Source organism: Staurois parvus, unplaced genomic scaffold, assembly GCF_062004578.1.
Source record: "Staurois parvus isolate SC_StPar_1 unplaced genomic scaffold, SC_StPar_1.0 ptg002864l, whole genome shotgun sequence".
Lineage (NCBI taxonomy): Eukaryota > Metazoa > Chordata > Amphibia > Anura > Ranidae > Staurois > Staurois parvus.
In genome coordinates, this window is record NW_028320660.1 from 1,100,009 (window position 1) to 1,114,751 (window position 14,743).

Consider the following 14,743-nt stretch of genomic DNA (forward strand, 5'->3'; position numbering starts at 1 on the left):
AAGTATGACACAGTTATATAGAATGTATACACAAACAACATTTGTTCCTGTACATGTGTATAACATAATCAATATACACATCCTCCTGCCTATATATGTATAACACCACCCCCCCCCCTCCATAAAATGTATACACATCTCCTGCTTTTACATGTGTGAGTATGACACCTACCATACAATACATTTTCATTTATATTATTTTCTTTATGAAGAAAAGCTATTTATTGGACATAACGGAATGTAAGTGGAACAGTATTTTTCAAAATCTTTTAGAACTTCTTTCTTTATATAGCGAAAAAAAAAATCCAATAGCTATTAAATACCATAAATACCACCAAAATAATGATATATTTGTGTCTATTTGTCTAAGAAATGATGTAACTAACGAATGGTCAAGTAATTGTCAGTCAAACTATGATAGAAATAAAAACTGAAAAATGGCTTGGAAAGGAAGGGGGTATAACCAGGGGCGGACTGACCATTTGGAAACTCGGGCACTGCCCGAGGGCCCGGGGTCAGTAGGGGGCCCCATTAGATGCCCATGGTACCTTTTTCATAGGCTTTTTTGAGTGTGGGCAAGGACACAGGGTCCCGGGGGCCCCATGAGTTGTCAGTCTGCCCCTGGGAATAACATGCTAGTACTGAGGTGGTTAATGAAGGCTGAAAAAAAAAAGAAAGAAAGACTGAATGCATCTTTTGAAATTACATAAACATATTAATGCATATAAGCAATTTTAATTACTGAGTTTAGATCTACTTTAACATTTATTTCAGTACATGTTTCCTTATAAAGTAAAATGATTTTACGGTTGTGTTATCCTTCTAAAGTTTTATATTCCAGTTGCAGTCAAAAAGCTACATTTTGTTTTGTACGTATATGTAAATGTGTTCTTACCCAAATAATTGACTCCTTCTTCTGGTGTAATTGTTCCATATTTTACCATCATTTTCACAAAGTCAATAAGAGTTTTCATTATGGTTATTAATGTTTCCTTTTCTTTAGCGTCATTTTCTATGGATAAAAATGTGGGAATTAGATAAAGCTATACAATTTATAAACATAAATATAATTATGCATACAAATAATTTTATATGAAATGTTATCAATATATTATCAATCACTTTACAGTTAATATAACTCCATGCCATAACATATACAATTATAACCACTTGACCTCCAGAAGGTTTTACCCCCTTCATGACCAGGGCATTTTTTGCTATTCAGCATTGTGCTACTTTAACTGGCAATTGCGTGGTCATACAACACTGTACGTAAATCAAATTTATATTTTTTTTTCACACAAGTAGAGCTTTCTTTTTTTTTGGATTTGATCACCACTGGGTTTTTTATTTTTTGCTATATAAATGAAAAAACACTGAAATGTTTGAAAAAAACCTATACTTTCTACTTTCTGTTATAAAACATATCCAATAAAATCAGATTTCTTCATAAATTTAGGGCCCAATGTATTCTGCTATGTCTTTAGTAAAAACAAATCCCAATAAGTGTATATTAATTGGTTTGTGTAAAAGTTATAGCATCTGCAAACTATGTTATATAAACAAGAATTAATGCAGATATGAAGATATACTGTTAATGGCGGTGATCAGTGACTTATAATGTAACTGATAGTGTAGCGGGAAATCTTGCGCTAGCTGACACTGGCTGGGAGGGACACAAACTTACTGACACATCAATAGTGACACTAATACAGTAATAAGTGCTAATATTGTAGACTGTCACTGTACTAATAACACGGGCTGTGAAGGGAGGGATCATATAGGGGCAATCAAAGGGTTAACCTAACAATGTGTACTATGTGCTGCTTTTACAAATAGATGTCAGATCTGCTTTGCAGGGAGAAGAAACAGCCAGATCACTGCTCTGTGTACAGAGCCCTGTGTTGTTAGTAAACACAAGGCTCTTTGCTGACAATATAGCCGATCAGCAGGTCCAGACCATAAATCATTGACCAGTACCTGCTGCCAAACTTGTGCTGTAGCAATTCACAGCACAAATTGGGCAGGGGGCGTGCGCGTGTGCGCCCTATACCCGGAAGAGCTGGATTAATCAAATACATGTATGCAATCTAGTGCAGCTGCACACAGTAAATGTACTGCGGCTGGTCAAGAAGCGGATAAGCAACCTTGGCATACAGGTACCTATATTATGAGGTTACAGTACAAATAGACTAAAGTGCCCTTGGAATCCAAACACCTTTTTTTTTTTTTTTCTACAAATACCAACAGGCAATAGGCCAATAGGCAGAATATACTCCACATTTCAGACAGAAGGCTGATATGAAAAATAAAAAAATTATCTATAACACATTATGGTGGTTGTACTTGAATGCCAATTTTGCATTGTACTTCTTATTTTGTAAAGACATACTTGCTTTAAATGTAATGCCATATTTCCAAAAAAAATCTCTTGTACTTCCAGGAAAATTGTAAAAATGTTGAATGCTGCCTGGGAAGAATTTTAAAGTGTATTTACACTTTTGCAGTTAAATTTGAGGAACCCCTACTGTATGTTGTTACGTTTTTCCATTTACATAGCATGCCTAAAAAGAAGTGCTTAGAATAGAGGATAATGTGAAGATAAGGGGCAGATATGAGAATCTGTCACTGCTGTCTCTGGGCTGCATGAGAGAGACATTCTCAGAGCCCTGTAGCCAGCAACCACGGCAGAGAATGGGCTGACAGGTGCCAGGACGCAATTTCTAATCACCATGGCGACCTAATGATAGCGCTTGGGATTTGTCGAGCCCTGGTGCCAGGATGCAATTGCTGGTCCAGGGCTCGACAACTTGTGCCCCATCAGTACTTTATAAACTGTATGTAGCATAAGCTATATACAGGCGTACCTCAGTTTACAAATTTAATGCGTTCTCCAGAATGTATTGCGAAAAATTCGTAAACCGAAAGGCGGTTTCCCATAGGAATGCATTGAAAACCAATTAATCCGTTCCAGAGATCAGAAAAAAGTTAAAAAAAGTTTTATCTGTTCACAACTCTTTATAAAATGCAATTTAAAGGCATAAATACTGTACAGGGACATGATTAAAAAAAAAATTCATAAATGTATTGAAAACCAATTAATCCGTTCCGGAGGTCAGAAAAAAGTAAAAAAAGTCTTATCTGTTCAAAACTCTTTATAAACTACACTTTAAAGGCACGGGGCTGGCACTATAAACCTCCCAGATGCAATGCATCCTGGGGAAACTTCTCATTGCGAAAACAAATAGTAAACCGAGGCATTATTTTCAATGGATTTTCATTCGTAAACCGAGAATTACGTTAACCAAGGCGTTCGTAAACCGAGGTACGCCTGTATAGTATACAGCGCTATATTCCAGCAGCCATATGGAATACATTCGAGTCAGGCTGGGTGCTGTTCTGCCATTTACTCAAAGCCTTGTAATATTGTGAATGAATACAAAGCTTCCTCTGATTGGCTGAGGTGGAAAGGTAGGCACGATCAGAGGAAGCATGCATCAATTCATAAAGCTTTCTATGAATGGCTGAGCAGCACTCAGCCAAACTCAGTTTTGCTCCGGGAGTGAGACGGCAAGTTCCCACCCCACTGCCAGAACACAGTGCTGTGTACTGTATGTAGCTAATAGGAGGCACAAACATTTGTGAAGAAAATAGTTCATTTAGACCAGCTTGGTCCTAACAAACTATTTAAAGTTCACTGAAAACTTGGGTTAGGATTAAAGGTCTTTAATTCAACTGATATTGATACCTGCCAGCACAGTACAGACAGCGATAATTAGGACAAACATTACTCCACGGCCCCCTCTTAAACTTTACAAAGCAAATGTAGCAAAACTAGGTAGGATTTTTAACTAAAATGCACTTAAAGTAGAACTAAAGCCATTTTTTTTTAATTTGGATAACGTTAGGGAGGGATATAACTGTTTTAATTTTACTTTTGCCACCTGTGTCCCATTGGGAAGATTTCCTTTCACTTCTTGTCCCATATTCAAAACAGGAAGTGGGAGGAAATCCCTCAAAACTGATTGGATCCCCGGTCATCACCTGTGCCCCCACTAACAGATTTTACCTCTACTGTTGTTCTGGTGACAAACAAAAATCTATAATTGTGCAGGAGAGATGCACTACCTTTCCCCAGTTTTGGGATCTTCTTTTTCAGAGCTGCAGCTGTGAAACGTTCTGCCCATTTCCTCTCAGGAAACAGGGAGCATCAGTGCGGTAATGATCCATGACAACGTGTTTTGGAGGCAGATCCCCCTTTCTCAAGCCTTGGCAGAACAAATTACAGCTGGAGATCTGGCCATTGTCTCAGCTCAGCGGCGATGTCGAGGTATCTGGCAGGCGTGGACAGGTGCCATCTTCCTTCAAGGCCTGTAGGAATCTGCTTGTGGAAGAGTGGGCCAGTTTCAAACACCTGGATATTCCCTATAACCCCGAATTCCAGGATTTCCTTCTCTGCAGTCTGGCTGTTTACTTTGATGCTTACTCTGATGGATGACATGTGAGTGCAATTGCTGCTTATGTTTTATGCCATTTTAATCAAGTATTTTTTCAGTAGGATGGTTTTCCTTTGCCTTATTATATTTTTCTATGCTTTTCCAGTGAAGGTTAATACAATGGTGCAGGAATAGGATCCAAATAGTTATTATTCATCATTTACCTGAATTAAGGCTCTTTATGAGTTGATAGAAGTTTGGGAAATATTGTAAATCTTCAAAGTTTTCTTCCACTGGCATTTCATTTCTCCTTTCCAAATTAGTTGCAGGGGACCAGTCACTGTCAGCTACACTGGTGCTCTGTTCTGAGACTTCTTTCTCTTGTGGTTCCTTAATTACAAATATACAATAAAAAATATTGTATAAATATACATACATCTTTTTTTCAGAATTGATAAGGCTTTTCTATAGAGGCAAGCTAAAGTAACAAATACTGAAATTTATTTAGAAAACAATATGTAGGAGGTCTATGTTAATTTCATAGGATGTCATGTACTTCTAGATTGTAAGCTCCAAGGAGCAGGGCCCTCGAACCCCTCGTGTCTTCTATTGTATTGTTACTGTACTGTCTCATGTATTGTCTCCCATTGTAATGTACAGTGCTGAGCAAACTGTTGGCGCTATATAAATGCTGTGTAATAATAATAATAATAATGTACTTTATGTTTCTCCTGTTGTATATTAGCTGCATACTGTCTCTCTGAAGAATATGCCTGTGCCGAAGAGTTAATTAAATATCAGGATTACTCAGCATTGCAATTACAACCGATAATTTGGATGCCAAATATTAGCTTGGCCCACATTATGTAATCGCCCAGCAACAAAAATATTATGTTATTTTTCAAAAAGGGTGGAGTGCAGTGTATTGAGTCATCTTCTGGCATGTATTTTATATGGATTTCTTAGTGTGCTTTATGTTTGCACTCATGTGGGTTTTCCATTTCTTCTTCTTCATCCTCTGTGATTTAAACAATTTAACAATCCTTCAGGGAGAGTATTTTCTTTCTGAAATGGTGCAATAGATGTGCAGACACAAACAATAAAAATATATAAACCAAGAAATTCTCTGCTACCCTTCTGCAGCCTTGAGGAGCCCCAGACCATCAGCCAAGCACGTTGGTAAAAGCAAACAGTCATCTTTATTTTCAAAAAACAGGCAAACAGAAAAATAGCTAATCTTCAGCAAACACGATAGTCCATCAATTGTTGGTACAACAAAAAAAGATGTTGGTCTTCCGCCAGTTACACTCGTCCTTTACAGGGTGTTGAAAGCTCCTGTCTGTCTCAGGGGTCCCACAGAGGAGGCCTCCACAGTTCAGCAGCCGTGTCTCTGCCACAAGCTAGCCCACATTGCTCACTCATCTGAACTCATACAGACAGGTGCTGGCTGTTAACTCTTCCTATTCTGGACTCTGATGCAGATAGGTTAACTCCTTCAAAAGTACCCATAATTAGCATTTGGAGGTTCTTTCCCATCTAAAGCCTGGTACACACAATGAGAATATAGGACAAATGATCATCCATTTTTTTTTTGCATGCTAGTTTCATAATGAAAACGCAGAGGTTACTAAAGTTACAAATATTCTCATACAACAGAATATAACTTCGGAAGTGATGTAATGTGTTGTATTGTATTGTATTGTAATGTATACTTTAGTTTCTGAGCATGTGTAGTCTTGCTTTCTGATTATGTACTGATTAAATGAAAATTGTACAATCTGGTATTGTACAAAAAAAAACTTTTGTGTTTGTCCCTTCTAATAATTTCAGACGAAAGCTGTGTACTAACGATCAGATTATTGTACAATCACTTCAAAAGCGCAATTTTCCGTCCGATTTTCTGATCGTGTATACTAGGCTTAACCTCCAAATTCCAGGTTACTAATGAGGACTTACCAATCCAGAGAGTACTGAAAATCAGTCCTCTCCTCTAACTGAACTACCCCAGAACCCCTCACCCAGCATGGATGAAAACCGCTGAGTACCCTGTCATCAAACTATCCCCCTCAAAGGGACCACAACCCAAATAGTGGGAAAATATACCTGCCATCTATGACCCATCCCTGTCACCCTCAAACAAGAATGACACCCAACAAAACAACCCAATAGTTCAAACAAATGTGCAAACATTCAAAATAGATTTTTCAACTATGCAGTCAAATGACTAAATAATTCAGTGTGTAAACTATTTGAAAGTAGATAGCTAAATGTGCAAAAATGAATAAAGAAAGCCATATCATAAATCTATAAAATCATAAAAATGACAATATGAATGAACTCCCTCGGCAAATAAGACTCCCTCAATAAAGTGCAATAGTGCAATAAAGCTAATGATGTGCAAAACCATGGAAAAATCAGTGCAAATAATCTAAAACACAAATACGGTGCAAATAGTCCAAACACATGGAAAGGTGTCCACCAAAATCGTTATGTGCAATAATAGTCTATCACACTGATGGTAAAGATCCATATATGTAAAAAAAGATAGAGTAAGAGAGGGATATAACCCCTCTCAGGATTTTTCCCACAAATGTGCCTTGTGTTGCACTGATGATGGTGTAAATTAAACTCAAAAAGTGAAATGCAAAGTAATATCACAGCTTCACATGTAGACCAGAAAATAAACCTACAGTATCTCACAGAGTACACCCCTCACATTTTTGTAAATATTTTATTATATCTTTTCATGTGACAACACTGAAGAAATGACACTTTGCTACAATGTAAAGTAGTGAGTGTACAGCTTGTATAACATGTAAATTTGCTGTCCCTTCAAAATAACTCAACACACAGACATTAATGTCTAAACTGCTGGCAACAAAAGTGAGTACACCCCTAAGTGAAAATGTCCAAATTGGGCCCAATTAGCCATTTTCCCTCCTCTATGTCATGTGACTCATTAGTGTTACAAGGTCTCAGGTGTGAATGGGGAGCAGGTGTGCTAAATTTGGCGTTATCGCTCTTACTTTCTCATACTGGTCACTGGAAGTTCAACATGGCACCTCATGGCAAAGAACTCTGTGAGGATCTGAAAAAAGAATTGTTGCTCTACATAAAGATGGCCTAAGCTATAAGAAGATTGCCAAGACCCTGAAACTGAGCTGCAGCACGGTGGCCAAGACCATACAGCGGTTTAACAGGACAAATTCCACTCAGAACAGGCCTCGCCATGGTCGACCAAAGAAGTTGAGTGCACGTGCTCAGCATCATATCCAGAGGTTGTCTTTGGGAAATAGACATATGAGTGCTGCCAGCATTGCTGAAGAGGTTGAAGGGGTGGGATGTCAGCCTGTCAGTGCTCAGACCATACGCCGCACACTGCATCAAATTGGTCTGCATGGCTGTCGTCTCTGAAGGAAGTCTCTTCTAAAGATGATGCACAAAAAAGCCCGAAAACAGTTTGCTGAAGACAAGCAGACTAAGGACATGGATTACTGGAACCATGTCCTGTGGTCTGATGAGACCAAGATAAACGTATTTGGTTCAGATGGTGTCAAGTGTGTGTGGTGACAACCAGGTGAGGAGTACAAAGACAAGTGTGTCTTGCCTACAGTCAAGCATGGTGGTAGGAGTGTCATGGTCTGGGGCTGCATGAGTACTGCTGGCACTGGGGAGCTATAGTTCATGAGGGAACCATGAATGCCAACATGTACTGTGACATACTGAAGCAAAGCATGATCCCCTCCCTTCGGAGACTGGGTCGCAGGGCAGTATTCCAACATGATAGCGACCCCAAACACACCTCCAAGATGACCACTGCCTTGCTAAAGAAGCTGAGGGTAAAGGTGATGGACAGGCCAAGCATGTCTCCAGACCTAAACCCTATTGAGCATCTATGGGGCATCCTCAAACGGAAAATGGAGGAGTGCATGGTTGCTAACATCCACCAGCTCCATGATGTTGTCATGGAGGTGTGGAAGAGGACTCCAGTGGCAACCTGTGAAGCTCTGGTGAACTCCATACACAAGGGGGTTAAGACAGTGCTGGAAAATAATGGTAGCCACAGAAAATATCGACACTTTGGACCCAATTTGGACATTTTCACTTAGGGGTGTACTCACTTTTGTTGCCAGTGATTTAGACATCAATGGCTGTGTGTTGAGTTATTTTGAAGAGACAGCAAATTTACACTGTTATACAAGCTGTACACAGTGTCATTTCTTCAGTATTGTCACATGAATAGATATAATAAAATATTTACAAAAATGTGATAACACTTCTTCCCACAACGCTTAAATAAGCACTTAACATATATACCGGTGTGTATAGTGCACATGCATATTAGTCCATTTACATCCCAATGCCTTCAAAACACCCACATTCCTCTTCACAATTATATACAAATGGGGTTTCAAGTGTCCCTAAAAAGTCAACATAAGTGAACTGATCCCGCAATCCCTGTACTGTAACAGGGAATTCTTCACACTTTGTGTACCATCACCGTGATTAAAGGTGGACCTTTGACCCATAAACCAGTATAGGTCAAAAGAGCATTGTCCCCACTATAGGGATAATAAAATGCTTTCTCAGATCTGACCGGGATCTCTCCAGTCCACTCAGATATTCAGGGTCACTACACCTTCAACTCTTCCTCTGCAACTCTCTCTCTCTGCAAGGTTAGCTCAAAGGAAACATGGACGCCAACATTGTGAAGTATTTAACACTACCAGTAGATTTATTAAGATTGCACTCACATTTCACATATATAAAAACTGCATTAAGGCTCCCCACTGCACTTTCTGTCCTCTAGTCTCAGCATCACCTAATGATGATCCCGCCCCACGCGGATTGTCACAGATCACGTGACTTCATTAGGGGATGGGGCTGATTCCCTGATGAAATCATGTGATCTGTGATGATACATGGGGCGAAATGAGGGGATGACGACCTTCAAAGGACAATACACGCTCAGTATTGAAACTAAGCACTTTTATTTCTAATGCCATAAAACAATTGCCCATTCATGGAAAGTTTCCAGCCTTCCTGACTAAAAGGAACCATGGTACAATGAGCCGAACACGGTCCTGAATGCATGCCTGTCGATGGATGCCGAGAAGGACTTCAATAGGGTGAATGGTGGAATTACTTCGAGGGCTGGGTCTCAGTGACTGGATGCTGGGCTGGATTCTGGAGCTATATCAGGAATCTAAGGCCCATATTAAGGTTAATGGTATGTTATCTGTTCATGTTGATATTCACATTGTCTCCCTTGTCTGTCCATTGTCTCCCTTGCTGTTTGCCCTAGTCCTAGAGTCATTCCTAAGAATAGTTAGGAGCCATGCAGACATTACAGGGTTCCAAACTGGTTCTAAGGAATAAAAATGATGGGCCTAGACCAATGATATCCTCTTTTACCCTATTAAACCTCATATCTCCTTTCCAGTACTCAAGATGGAACTCCACAGTTTAGGCTTACTGTTGAACTTTAAAATCAATTAAATAAAGTCTGAGCTTTTACCAATCCATGTTCCTTCCACATTAGCAGAATCATTCAAATAATCTTTCCCTTTTGTGTGGCGGAAGGGCTTGTTGCCATATTTAAGATCTTACATTTGTACTGACCCAAATCTTCTATATGACCTTAACTATGGTACTTTGTTGGACAGAGTGCTGAAAGATTTGCATCTTTGGAGGGTCCACCCCTTGACCTGGTTTGGGAGGGTGATTGTCCTCAGATTGATTATCCTTCTATGATTGCATATATTTTATATGCAGTGCCCATTACCCTACCCCAAATTATATTTAAACATTTGCGTTTAGCATTTTTGACCTTTACTTGGCATGGCAAACATTCTAGAATGGCATGCAACATTTTATGTATACATAAATTGGATGGCAGGGTCGGTCTCCCGGATGTAACGCTATATTATAAGACCATGGCTTCCAACTAAATTGTGGGTCTCATTAGAGAAATCAGTGCCAGGCAGGAACTTGGTGAGTGCTCCTTGGATCCCAACTGCTTCCTAAGGACTTTCAATCTGGGCGTCCCCCCTGACTCAAACTACGCTGGCAGTTTGGCATAGAGTGAATGGTTCTGGCCAATATACTCCCAGAATGTCCCTATTAAAACCTTTAGAGGGATATCCCTGGTTTCCACCAGGAGAGGATCTTGGGTTCTTTTGCTCTTGGGGAAAGGTTGGAGATTTTGCTCCCCAAAGTACCCCTTTACCCCTCCACATCCTACAATCCTCCTATGGGGCCTTCCCACTCATGAATTGGTGATAATGCCAACTTACAGACTTCCTAACTAAGCTTGGAGCCTAAGCCACATCCTTAAAATACTCTTACGCCGTCTGAATCCATGTGTAAACAACTTTCGGATTTGAGACACCTGTTAACTCATATGTATAAACTCATTTTAAGCACTCATTCTGTGTCTGTTCCATACTTTATATGGAAATGGAAGAAGAAACTTGGATTGGAATTCAGAGGATCAATCAATTGACACACACCTCATCCATTAGTACCTGTATCCAAGAGTTATCCTACAAATTACTCACCAGGTGGTACAAAACTCCCTGCTGTTGAAGGAGGTGAGCCGATAGAGACACATTTCTCCACCTCTGGTGGTCTTGCACCAAGTTTAGAGATTTTTGGGAAGCAATTACCCCTTGGACTAAGAAAACAACCCTTAAACCAATAGATGGTAACCCCTTTCAATTGCTTTTCCATGGGGTTCCCTCCTCTATGACATCTTATAAAAAGAGTGTTACTTCCCATTTGCTGAATGAGGCAAAATCTTTAATTCCTAGATTCTGGAAACAGACTGCCTGCCCCACACTTACAGAATGGAAAAGTGAAGTGAAAGTTATTATTGAAGCAAAACCGTGGGTACATATGGTTAACATTCAACACAAGAAATTTAGGGATGCGGGGAAGGGCTGGTTGTACTACTCTGCTGAAAAACCAAACAACCCGGATGATAGTTTGTCAGGTATTTATTTATTTTTTTGCTCTCCTGTTTTTTTATGATTTTCTTTTTGTGCATTTTTTTTATGTTTATTCCATCACATAGTGGATCTTCCTACAATGTACAGACTTCACATAGTTTGTCATTATGTGTTGATGCTAATTTGAATATGCTGTATTCCTGCTAGTCTTACTGGACCCACATGTGCTTGACCTAGCTTGAGTGCCTTTGTGTATGTTTGGCCCAGCCTATCTCTTCATGTTCAGCTTGCACCTGGACCATGTCTATTTTGTGTCTGCTATATTTTACGCAAGTGAATTGCTGTACATTGTATGTACTTTGTATACATTTTCTACCATTTTTCTTCTACATATTTGTACTGCATAAAAGCTTTAATAAAGTTTGATTAACAAATCAATGGAACCATGGTAAATGACAAACTATCAGCTATCTCATCTGATACCCATGAGAAATGTTTTAAAATGTGGTGTCCATGGATTTCATACTCCAAATTGAGCCACAGAGTGCTACATCTTTGAGGTACTAAAACACCACTGTGGTCCATGGGGAGGGGGGAACTTACTACATTTTTTCATTCCTTTCCTTTTTTTTCCTTTCTTGAGCTTCTCATTTCCCTCTTCTCTTTTCTACATGTCATTGTGAACCAAAGGTATCATAGTGACAATAATGGTTGTTTTGTAGCTACATGCCAATGATAATTGGCAGAACAGTGAGTAAGTGGTTAGCACTTCTGCCTAGCAGCACTAAACTAAGGTGGAGTTTGCATGTTCTCCCTGTGCTTGTGTGGTTTCCTCCCACACTCCAAACATACCCTAGTAGGTTAATTGGTTCCTGTCTAAATTGGCCCTAGTATGTGTATAAATGTGAGTTGGAACCTTAGATTGTACGCTCCTTGAAGGTTAGAGACTGATGTGAATATACTATATAGGTAAAATGTAAATTGACGGTGCTATTTAAGTACCTGTAATAAATAATGAAAACCCTTGTCCTCCTTCTAAGCTCAAACCTTCTTTGAATAACCAGTGTTATGGAGATGTCAGAACACAGGAGTTATTATTAGCCCGATATCTAGTCAATATATGAGACATCTTCAATAAAAGCTTTTGTAAAATATTGATTTCCTAAGGCCAAACTGCTCACTATTCTCCATTCGCCAATCAGAATAAAGAAACTTACCACTTTCCCCTCCTGCTTCTCCTCTGTATTGACGTCTGTTCTGACTGCAGGATTATCCACATCTTCTGATCCCTTTTCACGATTTTTAGCCTCATTAGCAATTAACTGTTGTAAAACAACAGCCACCTCATCTTCTAATGCGTATGCCTGGCTTTCTGTAATCTGGTAAAAAAAGGACAATGCTCATTAAACTATACTTAGTTCATTACATCATACTGTTGAATCAGCCTGACAGTAATGCTGCCAACTGCAGGGCAGGCCAAGTGGACCATTTATATTACTGTCTGTTTAAAGGAAATCTGTACCGAGGAAGTATAGAGGATGCCTATGATGACAGTTCCTTGGCTGTCATGCTGATCCAATGGCTTCAGTAATTAGTCAATGAAATAGAACAAGTTTCAAATAAGTAGTTGTGACTCCGCACTGACTTTCCAGATCCAAGTAGTCACCGTCTCAGATAATAATGAATAGAGAGACAACTACACAACTAGATTAGCCAGGAGTTGAAAAAAACTAAAATCCATCTTTCTCAATACGGGGTACATAGAAGTAAAAAATTTCCAAAAATGAACACGGTATTTAACTGATTCCCATCTGCCCCAGGGTCCCTTTCAATAGTTCGTAATGCCCACTGTCACAGTGGTCACATGATCTGAAACTGGTGTTGTCGGCTGCTGATTATTATTCCAGACTGACAGCTGTGTTTGACAGCTCGGTCTTTGTGCTTTATAATGAGAAGTAGGTGTTAGAGCCTGCCCTTTTGCCATTGGACATATGTGTTGGGCAGTTGTAAAGGGGTTAAAGCAGAATGTAAGCAATTTTTGTTTTCTTTTTGGTCTTTCCCCCTCCCCAAAAATGTGAAAAAAAAAACGTGTTAAAAATGTGTACCCTTGGGTGTTTTTTTGTGCTGCAACACTTCCTACTTTTTGGTCTAGGCTGGGCCCCAATCCTTCCTGGAATTGCCTAAGTCGCGGCTATCCCAGAAGGCAGTGTACTGTACATCTGCTCATCGGCACAAAACGTTGCAATATCAGCAAATAGAGTGCCTATATACCAGCACTGGTGGCATTGTTCATGCGCATAGAACCCCCCCCCCCCCCCCTTTCATGTTTGGGCAGATGTGTCACCAGGTTCTTCCAAGTGTTTTGGACTGGCGTCACATCTGCACAGTCACCAAAAATTTCAAGATGGCGGCATGGAAGAGAGATGGGGGAGGGGATGGATATGGCAGTAGAATTCTGCTTTAATTTGCCCTGGCTCTTCACCTTGTTCATTCAGAGAATACTTTGCATTCATTCCAAGATGCAAACCATTCTCTGAAAGACGTCCATGATGTTCAGCCAACCTCTTGTGTTTAGAATACATCAGGACAGCCACTCAGCTCAGGAAGCAAGAGGGGATCACTGAAGTAACCAAAACTGATTTCCCACTACCAGGGGAATCAGCCAGGCATAGTAAATACAAAGTTACACTGATCCAAGCCAGGGGCATATTTACCACAAGGCAAACAAGGCATTTGCCTAAGGCGTTTCTTTTTAGGTGGGCAGCACTGCCCCCTGGAAGAAGGGACATATGCGGCATGGGGACCAAGTGGGAACCCGAGAGGCTGCTTGATGGTGTATGCAGAGCCCGACTGTCGTTCCCGGGGTTGTCCAGAGCTGTGAAGGTGAGTGTTTTTCTCTCTGTCGCCGGGGGGGGAGGGGGGGTTGGTTTGTTAGTGGAAGGCTCTTGGGTGGGGGGGGGGGGGGGGCAGGGGTGTTGTTGGTCACTGTCAGACTCTCTCCGCGGGCAGGCTGGTGTTGGTCGGTTTCAGGCTCTCTACGCCAGGGAGGGGGAGGGGGCCTCCGATTTTTGTGTTGCCTAGGGCAGTAGAAAACCTAAATACACTAGTCCAAGCTGGACCAGTATATATAATATTCTATATATACTATTAGACCACTATGTCCACTATGTATATATACTATTAGACCACTATGTATAATATTTCCATACCTGGAATTCTTGTTTAAACTTTACCCTCCTCCCTAATATATCCCTGCTTAGCTGATGCTGTGTTCTGCACAGTAAAGATACTCACCCATCCAGGAGATCCAGTGTTGTCCCGCTGAGATCCTCTTCTCTGTAGCCACTGCTCGGGTCC

General features: G+C 40.2%; 1 protein-coding gene across 1 annotated transcript in view; it reads right to left on the bottom strand.

The window, feature by feature from the left end:
• SCG3 (secretogranin III) overlaps window positions 1–14,743 on the bottom strand; it is a 67,868-nt gene that overhangs the window by 32,098 nt on the left and 21,027 nt on the right. Inside the window, exons 6-8 of the mRNA XM_089666824.1 lie at window positions 12,604–12,765; window positions 4,661–4,826; window positions 896–1,012 (exon numbers count right to left, since the gene is read on the bottom strand). Of these exons, the coding sequence (XP_089522950.1) occupies window positions 896–1,012; window positions 4,661–4,826; window positions 12,604–12,765 (445 nt within the window). The remainder of the gene's footprint in view (window positions 1–895; window positions 1,013–4,660; window positions 4,827–12,603; window positions 12,766–14,743) is intronic.